We start from the raw sequence: 22,635 nt of genomic DNA, 5'->3' as shown, positions 1-22,635 counted from the left end.
CATCCCATCCACAAACTGTTCAGCAGGAGCGGCGTCTTGTCATTAAATCACGTTCCCTTCTGCTGGAATCATCTTTCTATATGAGTCCGGTCAGCCACATCTCTCACTACATTCAAAAAACTTTTTAAAACTCTTTAATCCTTTAATCTCTACCACATATTCTTGACATCAGCCACATTACTTTCTATTCTCTCTTTTCACTTAAAAAGAAAGACTAACTCTCTCTTTTTCTCTCAACAGGTATGTTTTTTGAAATAGTGAAAACTTGTATTTTGTTATAAGAATCTTTTGTACTATTGCCTCCCTATGACCCATCGCTTTTATTGTTTCCTAAGTCACTTTGGATGAAATGTTAATGTTTAGTCATATGAAAACTCAGTTATTGAACATTAATGAAGTAAAAGTGTGTTTGTATAAATCATCCGTCTCTTTAAGAGCCCCTCACATGTTTGATGATGTCACAGGGGCGGCCCCAGAGGGGTCTGTGAGGAGCCTCTAAGTTTAGAGTTTAAACTCAGTCACAGAATCTGAGAGGACCTGACGAGACCGACGGACAAACACACACAAACACACAAACACAGGTCAGACAAACACTTTATTATTCATCTTTCAATTATACTCTTTAAAATCAAGAGATTGAGACCAGTGAGGTGTGTGTGTACGTGTGTGTGTGTGTGTGTGTGTGTGTGTGTGTGTGTGTGTGTGTGTGTGTCTCTATGTGTGTTTGTGTGTGTTACTAACACCCTCTCATCTAGAAGTATCTGTGCAGCTGTCAGACTCTATATATAGACTCCCCCCCCACACACACTAACATACACACACAGACACAAACACACACACAGATAAGAGTAGTGTTTAAGTGTGTATGTGTATTATAAATGTTAGGATGAGTAATTTGATGAGTTTTCTGTGAGTTTATTATTGGTCATGTGTTGACAGATGTACCCTAACCCTTAACTTGATCATGGTAACCTTGTTGCTCTTTAATAAACAACACTATTCAACATTTAAAGTGAATAAAAAAAGTTTATCAAAGTTGGTTTTAAGACAATTTTTCTGGGTTTGGTTTGGATTGACTTCCAATGTTGACTAGTGTATATTTGTCATGTAATTGTATAAACTAACTAATACACTGAAAGTTCAGCTAAAGATCTGTATTGATCCATATATTATTGTATATCTTTAATCCATCTGTGAATATCAGCTAATCCTGGTAAGTGTCTGAGATGTTCTTTTGTTTTTAACACAATCACATATATTAGTTGTGTCTCTATAACTAACTACACATTAACTAACTACTGAAACTTAACATTTAACTTGTCTTTTAGTTAAGTGTGTGATGCGAAGGACTCAACTTATTTATATTTCATTTGATAAAAGTTATCTCATAAAATCAGCCTGTCTGTATTATCACTGTCACAGTTTAATAGTTTATATTGAACATACATGTAATGTTTAAATGTTGTTTGAACTAAATGAATCTATGATGTTTTACTCTTCTGATCATCTGTTGGGTAACAGGCAGATAAAGTTCATCTTAGATCATTTCTGTATTTAATCTCTGGGTTATTATTTGTAAGATTTGTCTTTGCCCCCTGAACTGTCTGTTCAATTATGATGTTGTGATTTATACCTGGACAATTAATCATACAATTAATTCTTTGTCTGTCTGTCTGTCTGTCTGTCTGTCTGTCTGTCTGTCTGTCTGTCTGTCTGTCTGTCTGTCTGTCTGTCTGTCTGTCTGTCTGTCTGTCTGTCTGTGTCTGTCTGTCTGTCCTAATCTCTGTCTGTCTGTCTGTCTGTCTGTAGGATCATGGCGTCAGCTAGTGAGAGCGCTGCTGGGACGGATCAGCAGGTTCCAGTTCAAGATGAATCAGCTTCAGTCAGAGATGTTCAGTCACATTACCTGCGCTGTTCATCCCCGAGGTCCACAAACACACACAACAAACACACCTCACACACAACAAACACACACAACACACAACAAACACATACCTCTGATGTTTGATCATTGATCTAAAGCGCTGGTGAGTTGTGCTCATTATACTGAGTTTGTGTGTGATTTCATCCCCGAGTTTCTCTATGGCATCAGACCGCTTCTCCATGATCTCTGGATCAGACGCTGAAAGTATCTTCATGGAGCCCATCCATCTGTCTTCGGCCATCGCCGCTAAAAAGATCATCAATGAAGGTCAGTAAATAAAAAACATCCAGCAGTAGTGGGTCTGATCTTTTGTATTTGTACTATAATCATAAATGGATGATAATATTATCAATGAGATGGTGGCCATTAAAATGAACAAAAGTCCAATAGACCGAAGTGAGACGTCGATTCTTTTGTTGATCAGAGCTGAAGAGCAGAGACGTGAGGACGACACCGACACCAGACAGCATGATGGAAAAGGCCGAGCAGCTGATGGTGGAGGACCTGTACAACCGAGTTAAAGACATGATCGATGACCGCAGTCCTTACAACACACCGTGTGTACTGGACATCCAGAGAGCTCTGCTTCACGACCGTCTGGAAGCTCCGCTAAACCCTGTGGATGAAGTCTGGCCCAACATCTACATCGCAGAGAAGTAAGTCGCACATTTTACACCTCAACTATATCAACATCATGTCAGTAAGAAACTAAGTCAACTTTATTTGTAGACCACGGTGATCACTGAAGCATTTCTCATAGTCAGATTGCATGATCCTACTGAGCAATGTGATGTCGAAACAACGTCTTTTGCACGTCCAATTTCTATCCGCTGAAGGTGCAGACGACGTCTTTTTTCCAGTATTGATGTTCATTGGACCTCTGTATAGAGGCTAATTGTAGTCCAAACGTGGTCATTGTGGACGTCTTTTCTACATCAAATTTAAATGAATTTTAGACATTAAGACGTTTTTATACTGCTTTTATATTTCAGAAGTTTGCATACTGTTCAAGTTAAATTCCCTATAGCTTCCATTGCCACAGCAGCAGATGAAATGCTTTATTGTCTAACCCACATTAAACACAATCAGAGATGATGTAGACACAAACTGCGGTCCAGAGACACTTAAAATGAAGCAATAAATTAGAGGAAAAACAGGAAAATACATAAATAATGAAATAACAAATAATGTTTCATGACAAATAACCTATATTTCTATAAAGTCCAATGGAAGAGAGCGCATGGGGGACGAATAAAAGTCAATGTACTCTGTGGTCTATGATTAGTCTTAGACCATCAAATAAAACCACGCCACTCTTTAAATTAAATAGCCTTTATTTTAAATAGCTACACACAAAAGATATATGAACTTTCCAACGAGTTTTGGTCTATGCCTTCCTCAGGGAGAGTAACGCAACAGGTGAAATCAGTTATCATTCATTAAGTCATGTGAGTAGTCACTAGTTGTCAATAACATCTCCAATACAGCATTTAATGTCACTTTTCTGCACATGTCTTAGAGGTCAAAAAAACTAGTTATCTAGTCAAGCGTTCAAATGTTAAACTGCATACTGACATCTAAGTGGCGTCATTGTTAGACGTCCAAATCACGGACCTAGTTTGCACATCGTGTAGATCAGTGTCCAGAATTGTTCTTGGACCGACAGACGTCTAATGTTTAGTGGGATGTGATATTACTTTAATATTTCAAGAAAAACAACTGAAAACCTCAACAAAAGTCTCACTTTCTAATCTCATTTGTGTCTGAATCTTTACATCTAAAGTTGGGTTATTATTGTATATATGGACTGCAGGTGTTTGATGATGAGGTGCATCGTCTCGTCTGCTGTCGCTTCATTGGGTGGATGAAGCTGAACGCTGGTAAATTCATTTCTAATGACGCGTCTCTCTGGTGTGTGTGTGTGTATGTTACAGGTCTGTGGCCATAAACAAAGGCCGTCTGAAGCGACTCGGCATCACTCATATTGTGAATGCAGCTCATGGGACCGGAGTCTACACGGGACAGAACTTCTATCAGAACATGAACATCACTTACATGGGAATCGAGGTGGACGATTTCCCCGACGCAGACATCTCGCCGTACTTCCGCACGTGTGCCGAGTTTCTGGATGACGCTTTGCTGACTCACAGAGGTGAGAAGGAGTTGAATGTTTGATTCATTTTGACTCTTTTGAATCAGCGACTTCATTCATTTCTTATTGAATGATTCTGTTTAGGGAAGACTTGAGGCAAATGCATTTCTTTTTCATTTTTACCTGGCTTTTGCATGAATCATCTAGAGACAGATGTCACTTTATCATATAAAGTCAAGTATGGAGATTTGTTGTGAGCAGTTTTTCTTCATCAGTTAAATTCAGAGTCTATTGGGCTGCAAACATTACAAGCTATTATGCTACATGAGGTCTGTGTTTGCTGAGACAAATGTAAGACATGAAGCTGGCTGTTCGAGTCTGTTATCGAACACAGCATCACATCACACGCTGGAATCCAGCATTCAAAACACGAGCTAGTCAGCAGCGTTGATCTTCTGCAGCAGGTTTTAAATATGATTTTTTCTTCTCCCCAGAGGTAAAGTGCTCGTGGACTCGATGATGGGAGTGAGCCGCTCTGCCGTTCTCGTTGCTGCGTATCTTATGATCTTCCAGAACATGAGCATCATGGAGGCGCTGCTGGAGATGAGGAAGAAACGCGCCATCAACCCCAACGAAGGCTTTATAAAGCAACTGCGTCAGCTCAACGAGACATTGATGGAGGAACGTGACGAAGAGGAAGACGACACCCTCAGCCAGTGTTCTGTCATCGACGCCCGTGCTCTCCCGGACGAGGACCAAAGCATGTTCGGCGTTAAAGCCGACTCCATCGTGGTAGAAGAGGAGGAAGACGGCAGGAGCGTAATGAGCAGCGTCATGAGCAGCGTCGCATCGTCCGCAGCTGCCGCAGCGATGAAAACGGGAATTCTCTGCGGTCCGAGTAAACCTGAGCTGAAAGTGACCTCAGAGGAGCCCGAGCTGCCTGGAGAAGACAGAGAAGATGAAGATGTGGATAGCATGATCAGGGAGTGGCAGAAGCGCAACGAGAAGTACCAGAATGAGGACTGGTGGGAGGCACAGCTCGGGTGCGACGATGGCGAGTCCTCAACTGGTGAAGGGAGGCGGGCGGTGCCACGACCGGAGGACCTGGAGAGCGTGACCAGCGAAGATGTGCGAATGATGAAAGAACAGATCAGGCGTCGTCCACGTCGAGCCGCTTCAGATGCGGGATCCACGGCGAGCTGCAGCAGCTACTCTGATCTGTGGAAGCAACGACTGAAGGAGATCGAGGAGCAGGCGGCTGCGCGATATCGACGTAAAGACTCGGACGATGATGTTAAGGGTGAAGCGAGACAGAAAAAAATCGACGACGACGTAGAGAGCATAATGTCCGACTCCAGCTCCATGTACAACTTCTGTAAAAAGAACAAGGATTTAACGCCGCTCGAGAGGTGGAAAATTAAACGAATTCAGTTCGGGTGGAACAAAAAAGAGGGGGCGTCAGAAAATGGGGAGGGCGCGTCAGAAGCACCGGCGCTTTCGCTGGAGGACGTCAACTTAACAGCTTATCAGACCTGGAAATTGAAACAGCAGAAGAAACACGGCGGCGAGGAGAACAAGGATGAAATTGTGCAGATGAGTCGAGGCGAGGACGCAGCCACGATCAAGAGAAGACAGAGAAGGGAAGAGCTTCTGGAACGCACCAGGAAAACACTGGAGGAGAGCCAATCGCTGTGCGGCTGGGAAACCGAGAGCGCTCTGAGCACGAGCATCCCGCTGTCCGCCTTCTGCGCAGGTGCTTTTCCGTCTGCGAGTGTCGCGGGAGATGATAACGTTTCCGTGTTGAGCGGAAGATCGTCCGTCCTCTCGGGTCTTAGCACGCGATCGCAGCCTCCTGTGCCCCAAGAGCCTCCGGCACCGCCTGCGACAGTGATCGGTCCTAACGGAGAGCCGATGGTCAACATTGCAAATATACAAAACTGGATCGCCAATGTTGTCAACGAGACGCTCATGCAGAAGCAAACCGAGATGATGATGATGGGGACAAGTCTCGCCCCTTCCAGAGCCGGTTCGGTGTTCAGCCTGGGTGCCGGATCGTCGGCCGGTCCAGGTCGTGGAGTAGATGATGATAAAGCCTCGGTGATAAGCGGTGCGACGTCTTCCAGCGTTCTGTCACGCAACAGAGCCGAGTCCGTTCTGGATGCGAGAGCTCGCTCTGTGGTGTCTGCTGCCAATAGAGCCGAGTCTGTGATTTCATCTGGAGGAACGTCTAACATCTCCTCTGTCTCTGGCTTAGGCTCTCGGAGAAGCAAGATTACCACGACCAGCGTGCCATTGTACAGCCTTTTCCAAGACCAGGTCAATCTTCACAAACTAGACACTATGGAGAAAGAAATTAAGTCTGACATAAGAGACAAGATGTCGTCGTATGAGGTGAAGAAAATAGCAGAGGACAACAAGCGCAGCACATTATACAAGAAGAAAAAGCAAAAGGAGGAGGATGAAGAACACGAGGGTGATCACGAAAAGTCAAATGGGTTCAACGACATCGAAACACGTCCATGCGAGAAACCGAAACCCAAAAGAGATTATGGTCGTTCGGGAATACTCAACCTCCCAGCTTCAGCGAGTAACCCCACCGGTAATATTGATGAATGGCTCAAAAACGTGAGGCCTCCTGGCAAACCAAAAACTTACGAGGGTGAAGCAGAGCCCCGCATGTCTCGTCCATTATACGAAGAAGTTGAGGAATCCTCGGAGTTTGATTTCCCAAGCCGCAGGAGCTCGATCACAATAGATGAAGATGAGGAGGAGAAATACAGCACAAGATTCACATCCAGACATCGAGCGGATGGTCACATGGATTTGTGTGGGGATCCAGAGTTTAACTATCCATCTCGGAGGTCTCCTCCTTCCACTGAGTATTCATATAATGGTTTAGGTGAGACGACTAGTTATAGAAACAGAAGCTCTCGTGCAGATGAGGAAGAGAGGGTTAGTTACCTGGATTACTCGACGAAACAAAAACCAACTCATTCCTCGCTACTGGAGAACACTGTGAGGACATCAAATACAAGACAAGAAGAGGATGAGGACATATCGGCCTTCATCGCTCAGATTAAACAGAGAGCTCGGGCACGTGTGGCAGAAGAAATGGAAGATGATGAAGTTGTTGTTGCGTGGAGAAAACAGGAGGAGTCACATAAATCCTAACCACGCTTTGTGTGTTAATGTGACTTTTGAGCAGCGATCACTTCTGTTACTTCCTTTGTGTGAGCAGAGGATGAAAAATCAAACACTTTAGTTAAATTCAGTTGCACTAAGTACTAAACATTAAGACTAAAGACCAATTCACACTGGTCAGACAACTACAAACTCCAACAGACACCCACATTATAAAGTCTCCAACAACGGCCAACAGGGGTTTCACACTGACCCAACACGTGTCTGTTCGATCAGTGTGATATGGTCTTAAAATGCATGTTTGAGATGCCTTCATTTAAAAACATCTTGTACTGACATATCTTAAAGGGGACATATCATGTCTTTTCCATGTTTAAGTGCTATAATTGGGTCCCCAGTGTTTCTATTAAACTAGAAAATGTGATAAAGATCAACCCAATAACTTAGTTTTGGTAACCCATTTGCTGCAAGCATGTGAAAAAATATCTAATTGAAATGTGTCTCCCCTTGTGATGTCAGACCGCCCCTTAATCTGCACTATCCAACCACGGCACTGCCATTTAGCACAGAGATCAACTCATTTGCACTTTAAAGGACACACACAAAAACTACATATTTTTGCTCACACCTACAACGTGTCAATTTGAACATGTTATAATAAATGATCCGTGGAGTATTTTGAGCTAGAACTTCACAGATGTACTCTGGAGACACCAAAGATTTATATGACATCTTAAAAAAATGTCCCGTTTAACATATATCAGTGCCTTTGTTTTGTCTCAAGATGCATACCAGTATTGTTTTTTGTAAGGTATTAAAATTCCCTAATGTAACTGAGGCCTAGTCCTGGATTAATCTAAACCCTGTCTGGGAAACCATTATTGAAATAATGCACACTTATGCGCACAATGTTACTCACTGTATCCTGTTAGATCTTGATTATCAAACACATTTATGTATTTGGCAAACACTTTTATCCAAAGTGACTTATGGTATATGTGTGTTCCCTGACCTTTTACCGCTGAGCTATTGGATTAAATCTTGCTGATGAGTGACCGACCTTAAAGTGCAACTAAAATAAATTTCCTTCACCGCTGAGTTGTGTGTAGCACAGATTTAGATTTGAACCGTAAGACATAGAAAAAAAACAACAAATATGATTAATCTTTCAATCTTATTCATTTTTACACAAAAAAACCTGAAAGATGTACTGATTGTGATGTGAAACAGAATGTGTGCAATACTCTTTGTTGAAAGAAAATCAAGAAAATCTGACTTTTCCATGTATAAGTGCTATAATTGGGTCCCCAGTGCTTTTATCAACCTAGAAAATGTGATAAAGATTAACCCAGTAACTTAGTTTTGGTAAACCATTCTCTACAAGCATGTGAAAAATAAGTTCCCTTTGTGAAGTCAGAAGGGGGATCTTATTATAATAATACCGCCCCTTAATCTGCACTATCCAACCACGGCACTGCCATTTAATCCAAAGAGAGAGAAAATAATTGACAGCACAGTTGAGTTATTATGGTGATCAGTGTTTGCATTTCATCAGCTCATTTGCATGTTAATGGACACACACAAAAACAGCACATTTATGCTCACACCTATAAAGTGTCATTTTTTAACATGTTATAATAAATTATCTATATGATATTTTAAGTTAAAACTTTACATACACAATCTGGGGACTCTAAAGACTTCTCATAATATGACCCCTTTAACTTAAGAGTGACTTGAATCACTGTCGTGATATAATTGCCTTTAGATTGGTGTTGAATAGATCTTATTAATAGAGCTATACCTGCAGGATATTTTGTAAAAAAAATTATAGTCCCTTGCAATTACGTCAGAGACCACTAGAGGTCAAAAGAGCTCAACTATCTGATCATTAACAGCAAATTTATATTAATAGTTAATACCGTAAATATGTCACTACAGGTATGCATTGACTTGTAGGAGACAATTCATAAAGGATACAGGAATAAATGACAGATTTATGCAGTTACCTGAGAATGTGCGAAGCGAACATGGTAGAGAACTTACATAGATTTACATTATGTACATAATACTGTGCAGGGGTTTTTCACTAAACATTATTTCTGTTTAAAACTTTATTTCACTAGTTACTACATCTAAATATGGTAGAGTCGTTTGTGTGTGTGTGTGTGTGTGTGTGTGTGTGTGTGTGTGTGTGTGTGTGTGTGTGTGTGTGTGTGTGTGTGTGTGTTTTACCGTGGGCGGAGCTTCACTCTCACACTAAATATTCAAAATGGCGGACAGAGGATCAACGACTCAAGATGAGCGCTCGACTGCAGGTAATTATTAAATTTTACATATTCATATTCCCTCCATCTGACTCGAGTAAACACAAGCAAACACACATGCTGCTTATTTACAGCTCAAGTGGACAGATGAAAATTCTGTAATTAGTTTGTTTAGTTGCACTTCGGAAGATGGGAGTTGTGTGTTTGTCCTCTTCTAAACTCCCATCCCTTGAAATGGCGCGCGCGTGTTGAATATTCACACACTATTGCGTTTCGGCGTTCGGTTCAGCTGTAAAAAGCGAGACTAAACGGCTGTATATTGTGTTTTCGCGCGGTGTGTGTGTGTGGTGTTTGTAATGTTTTTGTGAGTTAGCAAAGGTGCTATCAGCGCACTTTGTGTCGCGGCTCGGCGCGTTCGTCCACGAGACGACTACAAACGGCCTCTTATTTGCATATTCATGTGTTTGTTCGGCGTACATGTGCACGTGGGACTGAGTATTATTGTATTAGTTTAGTTTGTGCTGCTGTTAACTAAATACAGAAGGAAACACGTGATGTGAGTCTTTTTTTACTCTCAGACTTAACTGTTTGCCCCCAGGGTAACGTAAATACCCCAGCAGATTCTTCCCAGGTTTGTGTGTGCTTGCGCATGCGCGCCTGGGTGATGGCGAATTAAAGTAAAAGTCTGTTTTTTAGAAACTAATTATTATGTGTGCAACATTTACTTGGAAACTGAAAATATTAAAAAACAGAGTAAAATATAATTTGCATTATATTGCGAATGTTTGTCATTCTTCTGCATAATTTAAGCATAATTAAACATGCGTGACGGTTTTTATTTATCATGCGGATGAAAATTTACGGAACTACTCATAAATATTCATAAACGCAAACGTCACGTTTATGAATGATTAATTTATGACGGTAGTGTGAGTGCTGTGGAGAATTAACTTTTTAATCCGCTTCTTGTGTGTGTGTTTAGTGTGTAAGTAACAGTTGTGGGGGGTTTTGTTGAGTCTCTTAATAATCGCGATTAATAAATCAAAGGCTTGATGATATTATTTTATGCATAAGTGTTTCATTAAATACCTTAAACGATTCTTCTGAGCTTTACTTTTAAGTAAAAGATTGATGATCACAACATGACAAACATAGTTATTGATTAAAAGTCGAATCATTTTGTGTGTTCAGTGTTTTATATGAAGGAGGTTTTCATAACTAGATGTGAATGTTTTAAGAACATTTAAGTTTGTTAAAATAGGTAAATGTAGAAATATTTTGACCGCTCAGTGATCATGTCATTCATAGGGTCAGCAGATTTTTTTGAAGTATGTTTATTTTTTGTCTTTGTTTGAGTTTGTGTGTTATGTATTTTAAAGAGTGCACAGAGAGAGAATGAATGGGAACATTTGCATAGATCATGAGTTATACACATACTGATAAAACATTAATACTGAAAACATAGTTACTTTAAATAATGCAGAAATGTAAAAGTGTGTGCTCGCTGTTGTGTTGTTTTTACAGTGTGCAGTGTAGAAATGACACGGGTTAGTTAGTTTACCAGTCATGTTAAACACAAAGACATCACACGACAGGATTATGGGTTTATTAATGCTGATGAATATTAATGAGTGTCTAATAGAAAAGTTTGGACTGTAGCTCAGTTTAAGTGTCTCTGTTCTCATTTCTCTTGCCTTCTGCTTTATGCCACTTATCTGTTTAAATTATTCAGCACGGCGTTCAATAGTTTGAAAGGCTAATTAATTGCTCATTTAAAATTCTATTAATTAAAACATTTGCATAATGTATTGTGTGCCAGCAACAGCAGCAGTATGTAAATTGAGTTTCACTTGACTGTTTGCTTTTCTTTTGAGTTTCAAAAACTCACTCTCATCCTACTCACTCACTCTCACTCATTCACTCATGCTCAATCTCTCTCTCTCTCTCTCTTACTCACTCTCTCTTACTCACTCACTCATTCACTCACTCACTCACTCACTCACAAATTCTCACTCACTCACTCTCTCTCTCTCTCACTCACTCACTCACTCACTCACTCTCTCTTACTCACTCACTCTCACTCATTCACTCATGCTCAATCTCTCTCACTCTAACTCACTCTCTCTCTCTCTCTCTTACTCACTCACTCACTCTTACTCATTCACTCTCTCTCTCTCACTCACTCACTCACTCACTCACTCTTACTCACTCACTCACTCACTCTTACTCACTCACTCTCTCTTACTCACTCACTCTCTCTTACTCACTCACTCTCTCTTACTCATTCACTCTCTCTCACTCTCTCACTCTGTCTTACTCACTCACTCTCACTCATTCACTCATGCTCAATCTCACTCTCTCTCTCTTACTCACTCTCTCTTACTCACTCACTCTCTCTTACTCATTCACTCTCTCTTACTCACTCACTCACTCTCACTCTCTCACTCTCTCTCACTCACTCACTCTCTCTTACTCTCTCACTCTCTCTTACTCACTCACTCTTACTCACTCACTCACTCACTCACTCACTCACTCACTCACTCTCTCTTACTCACTCACTCACTCACTCACTCTCTCTTACTCACTCACTCTCTCTTACTCACTCACTCACTCACTCACTCACTCACTCACTCACTCACTCTCTCTCACTCACTCACTCTCTCTTACTCACTCACTCACTCTCACTCTTACTCACTCACTGTTACTCTTACTCACTCACTCACTCACTCTTACTTACTCACTCACTCTTACTTACTCTCTCACTCTTACTTACTTACTCACTCTCTCACTCTTACTCACTCACTCTCTCTTACTCACTCACTCTCTCTTACTCAGTCACTCACTCACTTACTCACTCACTCTCTCTTACTCTTACGTACTCACTCAGTCTTATTCACTCAGTCTTATTCACTCACTCTTACTCACTCACTCACTCTTACTCACTCTCGCTTACTCACTCTCTCACTCTTATTCACTCACTCTTACTCACTCACTCTTACTCTTTCACTCACGCACTCTTACTCTTACGTACTCACTCTTACTCACTCACTCACTCTTACGTACTCACTCACTCTTACGTACTCACTCTTACTCACTCTCACTCTTACTCACTCACTCTTACTCACTCACTCACTCACTCTTACTCACTCACTCACTCACTCACTCACGCTTACTCACTCACTGACTCACTCTTACTTTTACTCACTCACTCATTCACCAGGGCTCCAGACTAACTTTTTTCACTAGGAGCACAGTGGCCCCAACTGACAATTTTAGGGGCACAACCAGAAAACTTAGGGGCGCACACCATAAATCAACATGCTAACCAAATCTACTAATTTCCACTGTATTACTAATAAATAATTTAATAATAGATGCAGAAATTACAATGTGCTGTTTCAAATTCAGTGTCACATTTTATTCTGCTCTTTTGAAGATGCAACAACAAGGTACACTGACAGCACCAGCGCTGTCATGACAGTACAAATAGTAAAAAAAGTGCTTAGTAACCTTTCGGTCATTTCATAGTTACAAACAATACTTAAATGTATGTAACTCTGCATCATCATCCGACGGTGACACTGTGTGTGTGCATGTTTGCGTGCGTGTGCGCTTGCGTCTCATTGATTATTTCACTGCTCATTTCATTGATCATTGACATGCCCCTTCCACGTTTAATGTATAAAAAATACGGAGGGTGGGGAAGGCAAATTTACTGGTCGCACAATTTTACATCCAGTCGCACACTCTCAAATTTTGGTGTCGCATAATGCGACCATTTGGTTGCAGTCTGGAGCCCTGTTCACTCTCTCACTCACTCACTCATTCACTCATTCACTCTCTCTCACTCTCACTCACTCACTCACTCACTCTCTCACTCACTCACTCACTCACTCTCTCTATACATCCAGGAAGGCTTGATGGTGTGTAAGTTATGGGTTAATGTTTTATTATTGGCTGAATTATTCCTTTAAGTTCAATACTGAGGGTTTTGCGGTCTCAGTGTAAAACACATTGGATAAACAATAAGAAGGAAGTGTAAGTTTGTGTAGCGTGTTGAGGTTGTGTGGTTTGTTGTTGTTAGATGTGATGCTGGTTCAGTTTTACTCTTCAGCAGTCAGTAGTAATTAAGAGTCACACACTGTTAGTAATTGGCCTTGTCTCGCTTCTGGCTCGCTGCTGTATCCTCCGTCCTCAAAGCAATCCAATTAATATGCTAATGAGCTGATAAATATTTATGAAAGATTTTGAATTATGCAGAAAGCTTTCAGAGGTTTGTGTGAACTTCAAAGCCGCGTTCTTTTAATGAGTGCCAGGGTTTCAGATTTGCATACGGCTTTAATCGTCTGAATACTGATGAGCGTTCATTATAGATTCTACACGTTCGCCTGTAGTCTTTGTGTTTCGGTCGCTGTTAAAGAAACAACTTTACCTCATGCACGCCATCAGAATCCACACCGGTCCGTCGCCGCTGATGCATGCTGGTTAGGCTTGGGATTTTTCTCAACAATCGTAGCTCCGCTTGTGAGATTTTTTTGTATTCAGAGTTATTGGAGCGTCAGGTGATTTACTGGTTTAGTGGTCGCTCATGGACTCGGGTAAGATTTTGTTTTTAAATCACTGTTGATTTGATTCAGAACATCTGAATGACTTATTTCTTGAAAGACATATAAAAGATTTGGTAAAAGTGTGCAAAGAATCTTTCAATAGCTCCATGTTAGCCATCCAAAAGCTTGTAATGTTACAATGATGTTGGGCGATCCTTCTTTTAATGGTGTTCAGATTATTTTGTAAGTTTATTTGTGTGTGATAGGATGACCGTGTCCTGAGTGTTTTAAACCACAGATGAACCAAAGATTTGATGAGAATGAAAGTTGCTTTTATTTCTCTCAGCAGAATTAAGTAAAAGCACAATGGAGACCAGTACACATGGAGTTCAAGGTAAAAATGTCCTTTGTGTTTTGTAATGCTCAGTCTTACTGTTAGTGTTTCAGTGACTCTGATGCGTTTATCTCCACAGCAGCTCAAACAAACTCTCTGGCCGTCCAGAAACCAAACGGACAAGCGACCATCAGCAACGTGCAGGCACAAGCTTTACTCCAACAGGTACGACAACTACACATTACAGTACAGTCAGATTACAGCACGCGCGCGCGTGTGTAAAACCTGCCGTTACCACGGCGACACTGAACCCACCTGCAAAATACATGGAGTCATCTGCTGCGCCGGCGGCGTGGCGTTTATCACGGGTGCCATGTTAATTAAACACCGCCTCTGTCGCTCAGAAACAGGTGGAGATGAATATGCAAATCTATGCGAAATTGGTACGTGCTGCATAATGAGGTTTCACTTATCAAGAGCTTGTGTCTTACTGGGCTGTATTTGTAGGCGGCATTCATGTTGTTTTATTGATGATCGTTATAGAGACTCATTAGATCTGTTTTAAAGCCTAGTGAGCTGCCTATCCAGACAACCTTCTTAGGCATCATAACTGTGTCTGTGTCTGTGTGTGTGTGTGTGTGTGTGTGTGTGTGTGTGTGTGTGTGTCTGAGGAACTGCAGAACCAATCAATGGTTAAATTAAAATACACACTTTAAATAACTCAAGTAAGTTATTTGACACTTTCTCTGTAAATGTCACAGATCTGAGGTCAGTGATGGTCAAATGATGTCTGTGTACTCCTCATGTTGTGACTGATAAATATGAATGAATTTCTTTGTGTTTGTGGATGTTTATTGAAGAACATGCAGCTCTTCCTGCAGCAGACGCAGGCGCAGCTCCTCGCCGCAGCCGTGCAGCAGTCTGCAGGTCAGCAGAGCAACACCACCGGAGCAAATATCTCCGCCTCCGCGGCCACGCCCATAACACTGTCTCAGCCAATCCAGATCGCATCTGTAAGTGATGGACACCTCACCTGCTCCGTTATTCACACGCTCAATTTCTCACAAACTTGAGACTAACTAAAGCCTTTACATGACGTTTAATAAGAGGAATTAGTCGTGTTTTAATGTTTGATGTGATGTGATGTTATTACTAATATAACAACATGCTATGTTTACATGCACAAAATTTTGTCAATCCAACAGAATTTAATTTGATTGCAGATTACGACAGTACAGTTTACGTGCAATTTAAACATTGCAATCTGATTAAAATGTTGATTTGCATGTACATTCAATATAATCCTAACCAAATGTCTGCGCAAGCACCAGGGTTGCCAGAAAAAAACAACCCAGTGGACATTCAAAACTAGCATCCCAATGACTATTCCCCAAATACCAATAACTAATAAACGAAATCCTTTCATCTTTAACCCACAAGTAAAAATTTAACTCGTTGAACGGTTTAAACGGTAGCCGAAATCTGAAGTCTGCAAAAAAAAGAGGAGGACTTGGCAACGCGGCGCACGGCATCTCATGTCGAGTTTACACTTTATCTCTGAATAAATGTACAAAGTCAGTGTTGAGTTGGAGAAAGTTAAGAAGTTTTCATGCAAAGAAAACACGACGCTTTTTTATTGCTTTATGTAATGGAAGTCATTAATGCAGCATTACATTAATAATGAATGTACGATATGTTGACACTGCCTCTCATGTTTCTGCGATGTGAATCATGTGATACGTAAATAAGAGATAAATATAAGACGTGAAATTAAGCACAATTCTTCTGTGCATGTGCACAAGGTATTTTTGCATCCGAATGTTAAAGGATTCATGCGTACTTTTCTCCTGATTATTTGGTTGCATGTAAACATAGCTATTCTAACATCATTTAATGTCTAGTAATTTGATGATACAAATGTAAATGAATGCTTCAGACTGAATGTCTGCTGGTGCACTGATGTAGGAAGAAGTGATGATATATTTCTTCAGCAGACTTTTGTCGTCGAGTGTTGATTTGTGATGTTTGTGATGCAGCCGCAGAGTTTGAACCTGCCGCAGTTTGTGTTGGTGCAGCCCGGTCACTCCATCACATCACAGATTCAACCTCAATTCATCATCTCATCATCTCCTCAGGGACAGAGCGGTATGAACACAACATCATTGACTTTCACTTATGCCTCATCTTCAACATATCTGACTCTCATCATATCTCTCTCTCTCTCTCTCTCTCTCTCTCTCTCTCTCTCTCTCTCTCTCTCTCTCTCTCTCTCTCTCTCTCTCTCTCTCTCTCTCTCTCTCTCTCTCTCTCTCTCTCTCTCTCTCTCTCTCTCTCTCTCTCTCTCTCTCTCTGATATATCTCTCTATATGATATATTGAAAGAGTGGTGTCAAACCCTGGGGGAATTATTTGCACCCGAACTTTTTATTTTTGGACCCAAATATTGCAGAAGTAAAATGAAGAGTCATGTTTTATTAAACTTCATGTTTGGGCAAGCAAAGATGGCTATATGGTTGTCAAGAAAAAATAAGCTGATTGAGAAGGGATCAATTGATGTTATTACAATATTAAAGGGATTAATAAAATCCCGCATCAATATTGAGTATAGTTATTATAAATTGATTGATGACATGTTGAGCTTCAAAGAAAAATGGGAAATTAATCAATGCATTTGTGAGGTGGATTCTGTTGAGGTTTTACACATTTATATTTGATTTGGTTGTTATCATCTTGATGCTGTTTTAATGTTTTTGTAGTTTTGTTGTAATAAAGAGACCTTAAAAGTCAAAAAAAAGTCTCTCTCTCTCTCTCTCTCGGTCTCTCTCTCTCTCTCTCTATCTCTCTCTCTCTCTCTCTCTTTCTCTCTCTCGGTCTGTCTCTCAGGTCTCCTGCAACCTCACAATCTTCTGACTCTACCTCAAAGCCAAGCAAACCTCCAGGCATCACAGACCAGCATCACCCTCACTACACAGGTCATAACTCACACGTCTAGTACTGTTGGATTAGTCTTCGGTTCTTGAAAGTTTGTGAATCTGGGGGAAAAAATTCAAGGCCCTGGGAAGTTTTTGAAAATATACATACATAGATACAGGTCATTGAAAGTGCTTGAATCTATTTTATGCAAGAAGTTTTCTGGAGTAAAAAATCTATATTATTCCCTGTGTAGTGTAGGATAATATCATAAAAATTCTAGACTTTTCAAGCACGTGCTAAACTGTTCACTTTAAATGTTTATATCTTCTGTATGTGAATGTTGATTCATACCAAAATGCTTTTTTGCATAGTTGTGTTGACACATGAAAATGTCTCGGGTTACGTATGTAACTGTTGTTCCCTGAGAAGGGAACATGACGCTGCGTCACCCTTGCTATACTTTCTCTATCCCTGTAACGCCATCTTTGGCAATATTTCAGATATCGATATACTTCCTGGCACCTGCTTTACCCTGTCTTTGTCGTTATGCCTCACCATTGGTTGAATTTGATACACACATTCAGACACACTTACCCCTGGAGGCATCCCCAAAGTGTCACCGCAGTGACGCAGCGCGAGTTCCCTCAAAATAATGAACTGTAACAATGTATCTTTAAAGATAACATGATGTAACTTTACTCTCACTTGAAGTGTGTCCCCACATTTAGTCCTTGAATTTGAGGGTATTGGACCTGGAAAGTCCTTTAAAAAGGTCCTTGAATTTGAAGTTAACTAAGGTGTGGGAACCCTGCAGAGGTCACATTTACCGTACCAAAATATGTCACTTTCAGTTTATTAGCAGTAAAAGGTTTTGCATGTTTTGTCACTAATCTGGGAACTGGTTTGTTTAGTTTACATTTAATCATTTATCCAAAGTGACATGTAAATGATGGATTAACCGTAGGTCTCTGGAGGTTAGCACCACATTTGACTCTTGAATTTCATAGGCGGCGACACCGACAAGAAAAATAGCAGCCATGCCCGCCCCTCCGGTGGCCACGCCCAAATGCATGGACACCCCGTGTGTGGAGGAAGCCAGCGATCTGGAGGAGCTGGAACAGTTTGCCAAAAACTTTAAGCAGAGACGAATAAAGTTAGGTTTTACTCAGGTAAGACGAGCGATCTACGTCTGTCATTCAACGGCGGATTTAAAAACCTGATGCGGATTTTGATCTCTCTCTCTCCGTCAGGGGGACGTCGGCTTGGCCATGGGGAAACTTTACGGGAACGACTTTAGTCAGACCACCATCTCTAGATTTGAGGCCTTGAATTTGAGCTTCAAGAATATGTGCAAACTCAAACCTCTGTTGGAGAAATGGCTGAATGATGCAGGTCTGTTTCACTGCAGTTTCTCATTTACACAATGAAACACAAACACGATGAAGCTTTAGAAACACTTGAGAGGCTGTTTCTGTATATAAACAACATTTTAAATAGAACCTGAAGCACACGACTAACATCAGCAGACAGTATTGTTGTTTTCTTTCATCGTCTCTTCTGTCGTCCGCAGAGAACATGACGGCCGACTGCGTGGTGTCGAGTCCGAGCGAGATGTCTCCCGGTCTGTGCGAGAATCTGAACCGACGGCGAAAGAAACGGACCAGCATCGAGACGTGCATGCGTCTGGCATTAGAGAAGAGCTTTCTGGAGGTTAGCGACGCTTCACCGTAACACTAGAGGGCAGCACCAGATCTCCATATAGACACAAACACCTCATGTCACAACCGTTTCTCTGTAGCAGAGCCAGAAGCCCTCATCAGAGGAGATAACACTGATCGCAGACCAGCTGAGCATGGAAAAGGAGGTGGTGCGCGTTTGGTTCTGTAACCGCAGACAGAAAGAGAAAAGAATCAATCCACCCAGCAGCAGCGCTTCACCAAATACACATCTCAAAACCATCTACAGCAGCTCCACACCGACGGTACGACACAATAACAAAACATTACAGCAGCAGATATAACCAGAACATGAAGACGTCGTGTGTAGAACACGCAGAGCTCTATTGTTGTGTTTTTGTGTGTCTGCAGGTGTCCAGTGGTACAAACACGCTGACGGTAAATCCAGTAGTGTCTCTGAACACCAGCAGCATCCCGAGCCTCACGTTCACCGGTCAGTCTTCACGTTTGGATTCTGTCAATCATCTGATCTGTAGGATGTTTGTGTGTGATGTCATCTCCGCATTTCACCGGTGCTACGCTGGGTCACGTGATGTCTAACACGCCATCCGTCATCTCCATGGCACCAGCGGTGGCCACGCCGGCCCCCACCGTGACATCACCATCCCTGACCCCATCAGCCACGGGCGCGACCCTGCCCGCAACAAAACGGGAAACGTCGAACAACTCGCAGGCGGTTTCCACGGCGATGACGGTTACGCAGGGGGCGGGTCAACTGGTGGTGACGGGGTCGGGTCTGGGAACCGGTTTGAATTCAGCGATCGTAAGCCCTTCACAGCTGACTCAAGGGTGAGTGTACGAGTGTGATGTGTGTTTCTTCTGGTGTCTCAGGTGTTTATGTCTGCTCGTGTCTGTGTTCAGTGGAGCGCTGTTGAGTTTGACTCCTGCTCTCGGGAACACGTTGAGTCCGGCGTTAATGAACAATAACACGCTGGCCACTATCCAGGGTACGTAACCTAATCCGCTTCTCACAGCGTATGGTCGTGTTGAAACCTTCATTTATTGTCTGTCCATCACGTTGCAGCTCTGGCATCGGGAGCCGCGCTGCCCATCGCCTCCTTCGACGGAAACACCGGTCTGCTCTTCGCCAACACGAGCACGGGGAACGCCGTACCCGGCCTGATGAGCACGCCTTTCTTTCTTAACTCGTCCGGCCTCTCGTTTCTGCCCGCTAATCTGCTGTCTGTGGGCGGAGCTGGAGGCGGGGCTCTCAACCTACAGGTGACCAACGATGCGAGTCCTGTGCCGGCTAAAAGCATCGCCGTGGCCTCGAAGGCCCAATAAACCTGACGTTAGACTTTATTTAATCTTGTTGCTATTACCAAAAAAACATTTTGACCCGTGTGGTTCCTCCCCTGTGACGTTTCAGTTCGTTCACACTGTGCAACTTTGACAAACCTTTAAGGATGAACTTTAGTTTTGCTTTCCTTAAGTCTGTTTCCTAAACTAATGTTGAAATTAACCAAAAATGTGAGACTCTTTGCTGACAGGAAGTGCTTCATGTAGCAGAGTTTAATTCACTTCCTGTGATGTCATCGCCGGTTGGCTTTATCCATGACTGAGTTCACATTTATAACCAAATACATTTCAGATATTTTATGTGGTTTTGAGAAACGTGTCTTTGGTGGAAGTTTTTCAAGAAAATCTTTAAGATGTATTAGGGAGACTTTTTTTAAGATGAATACTTTAACTTGATATCACTTTATGAATACGGTTAGATGGCTTTATAAACGAGTAATAAGAAATGACAGCGAGCGTCTCCTGTCAGAAATGCAAACAATCTTTCAAGCTTTGTCTCAACACTGATTTTGTTTGTCTGATCTTATATTATATATCTATACAGTGATATTCCACACATTAAACCACAGTTTAATTACTTGACGTCTTGGTTTTGTCTTTTTGTAGTATTATTTAAAATGTTGAGTAATCTGAGCGTGTGGATTGATTATAATTTGATGACCACTTTAACTGACGTTGTCTCCTAACCAGACGCGACACTGTTAAAGCGGTTCATGTTTTTGAGAAGGGTTCTAAAATCTCATTGTTTGTCACATGAGTTTGTGTGTTACACATCATGTATGTTTTCAGCATTGATCACATGAGAACGCATTACAGCAATGTAACAAGATAAACACTACACGAAGCCTCGTTTACAAAAACATCACAGCCGATTGACACCATATTGTGAGAAATGACATAAGAATGGTTTGACATGCAGAAATGTGTTCATGTTTCGTAACTTGTGTATGTTTATGTCAGATGTCTTTGGTGGTTTTTGCTCGGTTGCTTAATTTATTGCATAAGAATGTTTTAAGAAACACCTCGAGCGATCTTTCTACGGCTGTTTACTGGATGAGGTCTGTGGTTTTATTTTATTATTATTATTATTATCTATAAATGAGTTCCTGCGTCTCTTGAACAGTCAGCTTTGGGTTTGATCTTTGTTCTTTAAGTTTGATTGATGAAGATTTTGCAGACAAACCAAAAATATTTTCAGCCTGTCGCTGCATCACGGCAGTCCTGCGGCCTTGTTGAATGCGACATCGCAGCGCTTTCAGCTCCAAAGACTTTGATGTTTAAGAATCGTAGCTGTTGTCCAGACAGACGACGTAAAAAAGCTTTAACCAAAGTGATTTTCACACCGTCCCTCATTGTTAGGATGAACCCTGCGTGTGTGATTTCTGTAGAAATACTTTCAGCACTGATGTTACTGCTGTGACACAAACCATCTTTCATCTTAAAAGAAATAAAAGACTTCTGCTGTCTTCTCACTACTGCTGTCTTCTTCTTCTTCTTCTTGTTTTATTATTTGTGTGTTGATTCAGCCGTCTAAGATTGAACTTGAATCTGTATCTTTTCCTTTAGATTGGTCTGACGTTTATGATGTATTTGTGTGTTTATATCTGCATGTGAGAAATCAAACAAAGGTCAACAGCATCGGTGATCATTTCATCTCTTTCAATGACTCGTTTTGTTTCTGCTGTCCACTCACTTTCAGAAATAAACCAAAGATTTTATGAGCGTTGTGTGTTAACTCTTGTGTTTTTCTCACACACACATTAATATACAACGACTACATGTAAATATAATCTCAAATTTATTTAGTTATTTAGCAGACCAAAGCTTATTCATGCCTGATAGATTATATATATATATAATACAGCTCTGGATAAGAATAAGAGACCACTTTCAGATTATTTTCCGTTTTACTTTCAAAATTTCTGCCAAATTCCTAATAAAATTCATGTTTTTATTTGCTATGATTTGCAAAAAACTGAAAACAAACTAACAAAAAGATGCGATGTTTTCAGATCTTGAACACATAAGTTTATATTTATTTTAAATAAACAGCACAATACTAATATTTTTATGTATTTTAGTAATAGTTCAAAAATGAATATTTGATGATGATGATGATTAAAGTCAGAACTGGTGAGGTATCTTTATTTTTTCACAGCCGCTTGTGTATATATATCTTTAATTTGAAATAAACATCATGATCTTTAGTAATCATGGATTTCTGTCTCATGTTTTTAATATGGTAAAATTTAAATTAAGTATTGACTGCTAAATGTTCAGTTGTGTGTCGTCTGTGTGTTTTGTGTGTATATCATGTGTGTTATGTGTGAAATGATAAAACTAACAAAAGGTTCACTTATGTTATCTGACTTTAAATGATTTA

General features: G+C 41.1%; 2 protein-coding genes across 13 annotated transcripts; both read left to right on the top strand.

Annotated features, from left to right (window-relative positions):
- Window positions 1–449: 449 nt before the first annotated feature.
- Window positions 450–7,994, top strand: dusp27 (dual specificity phosphatase 27). 2 transcript variants are annotated; one of them, XM_055206309.2, is made up of 6 exons: window positions 450–581; window positions 1,810–1,926; window positions 2,076–2,191; window positions 2,349–2,580; window positions 3,859–4,076; window positions 4,513–7,994. In XM_055206309.2, exons 2-6 carry the CDS (start codon window positions 1,814–1,816, stop codon window positions 7,185–7,187), a joined length of 3,354 nt encoding a protein of 1,117 aa, XP_055062284.2. In that variant the 5' UTR covers window positions 450–581; window positions 1,810–1,813; the 3' UTR covers window positions 7,188–7,994. The 2 variants fall into 2 exon arrangements, with proteins under 2 accessions (XP_055062284.2, XP_073722420.1); XM_073866319.1 differs by having other exon boundaries at window positions 463–566; window positions 1,809–1,926.
- Window positions 7,995–9,366: 1,372 nt separating this feature from the next.
- pou2f1a (POU class 2 homeobox 1a) lies at window positions 9,367–21,722 on the top strand. 11 transcript variants are annotated; one of them, XM_073866326.1, is made up of 14 exons: window positions 9,367–9,475; window positions 14,318–14,365; window positions 14,445–14,530; window positions 15,166–15,318; window positions 16,342–16,450; window positions 17,188–17,276; window positions 18,225–18,386; window positions 18,468–18,609; window positions 18,788–18,927; window positions 19,019–19,198; window positions 19,305–19,388; window positions 19,468–19,742; window positions 19,815–19,900; window positions 19,978–21,722. In XM_073866326.1, exons 1-14 carry the CDS (start codon window positions 9,430–9,432, stop codon window positions 20,235–20,237), a joined length of 1,860 nt encoding a protein of 619 aa, XP_073722427.1. In that variant the 5' UTR covers window positions 9,367–9,429; the 3' UTR covers window positions 20,238–21,722. The 11 variants fall into 11 exon arrangements, with proteins under 11 accessions (XP_073722427.1, XP_073722424.1, XP_073722425.1 ...); XM_073866323.1 differs by having other exon boundaries at window positions 19,016–19,198; window positions 19,978–20,834; XM_073866324.1 differs by having other exon boundaries at window positions 9,369–9,475; window positions 14,448–14,530; window positions 19,016–19,198; window positions 19,978–20,834.
- The last annotated feature ends 913 nt before the right edge of the window (window positions 21,723–22,635 follow it).

This window comes from Misgurnus anguillicaudatus, chromosome 3 (assembly GCF_027580225.2).
Source record: "Misgurnus anguillicaudatus chromosome 3, ASM2758022v2, whole genome shotgun sequence".
NCBI lineage: Eukaryota > Metazoa > Chordata > Actinopteri > Cypriniformes > Cobitidae > Misgurnus > Misgurnus anguillicaudatus.
The sequence above is the reverse complement of the archived record's forward strand: the minus strand, read 5'-3'. Positions and strand labels throughout refer to the sequence as shown.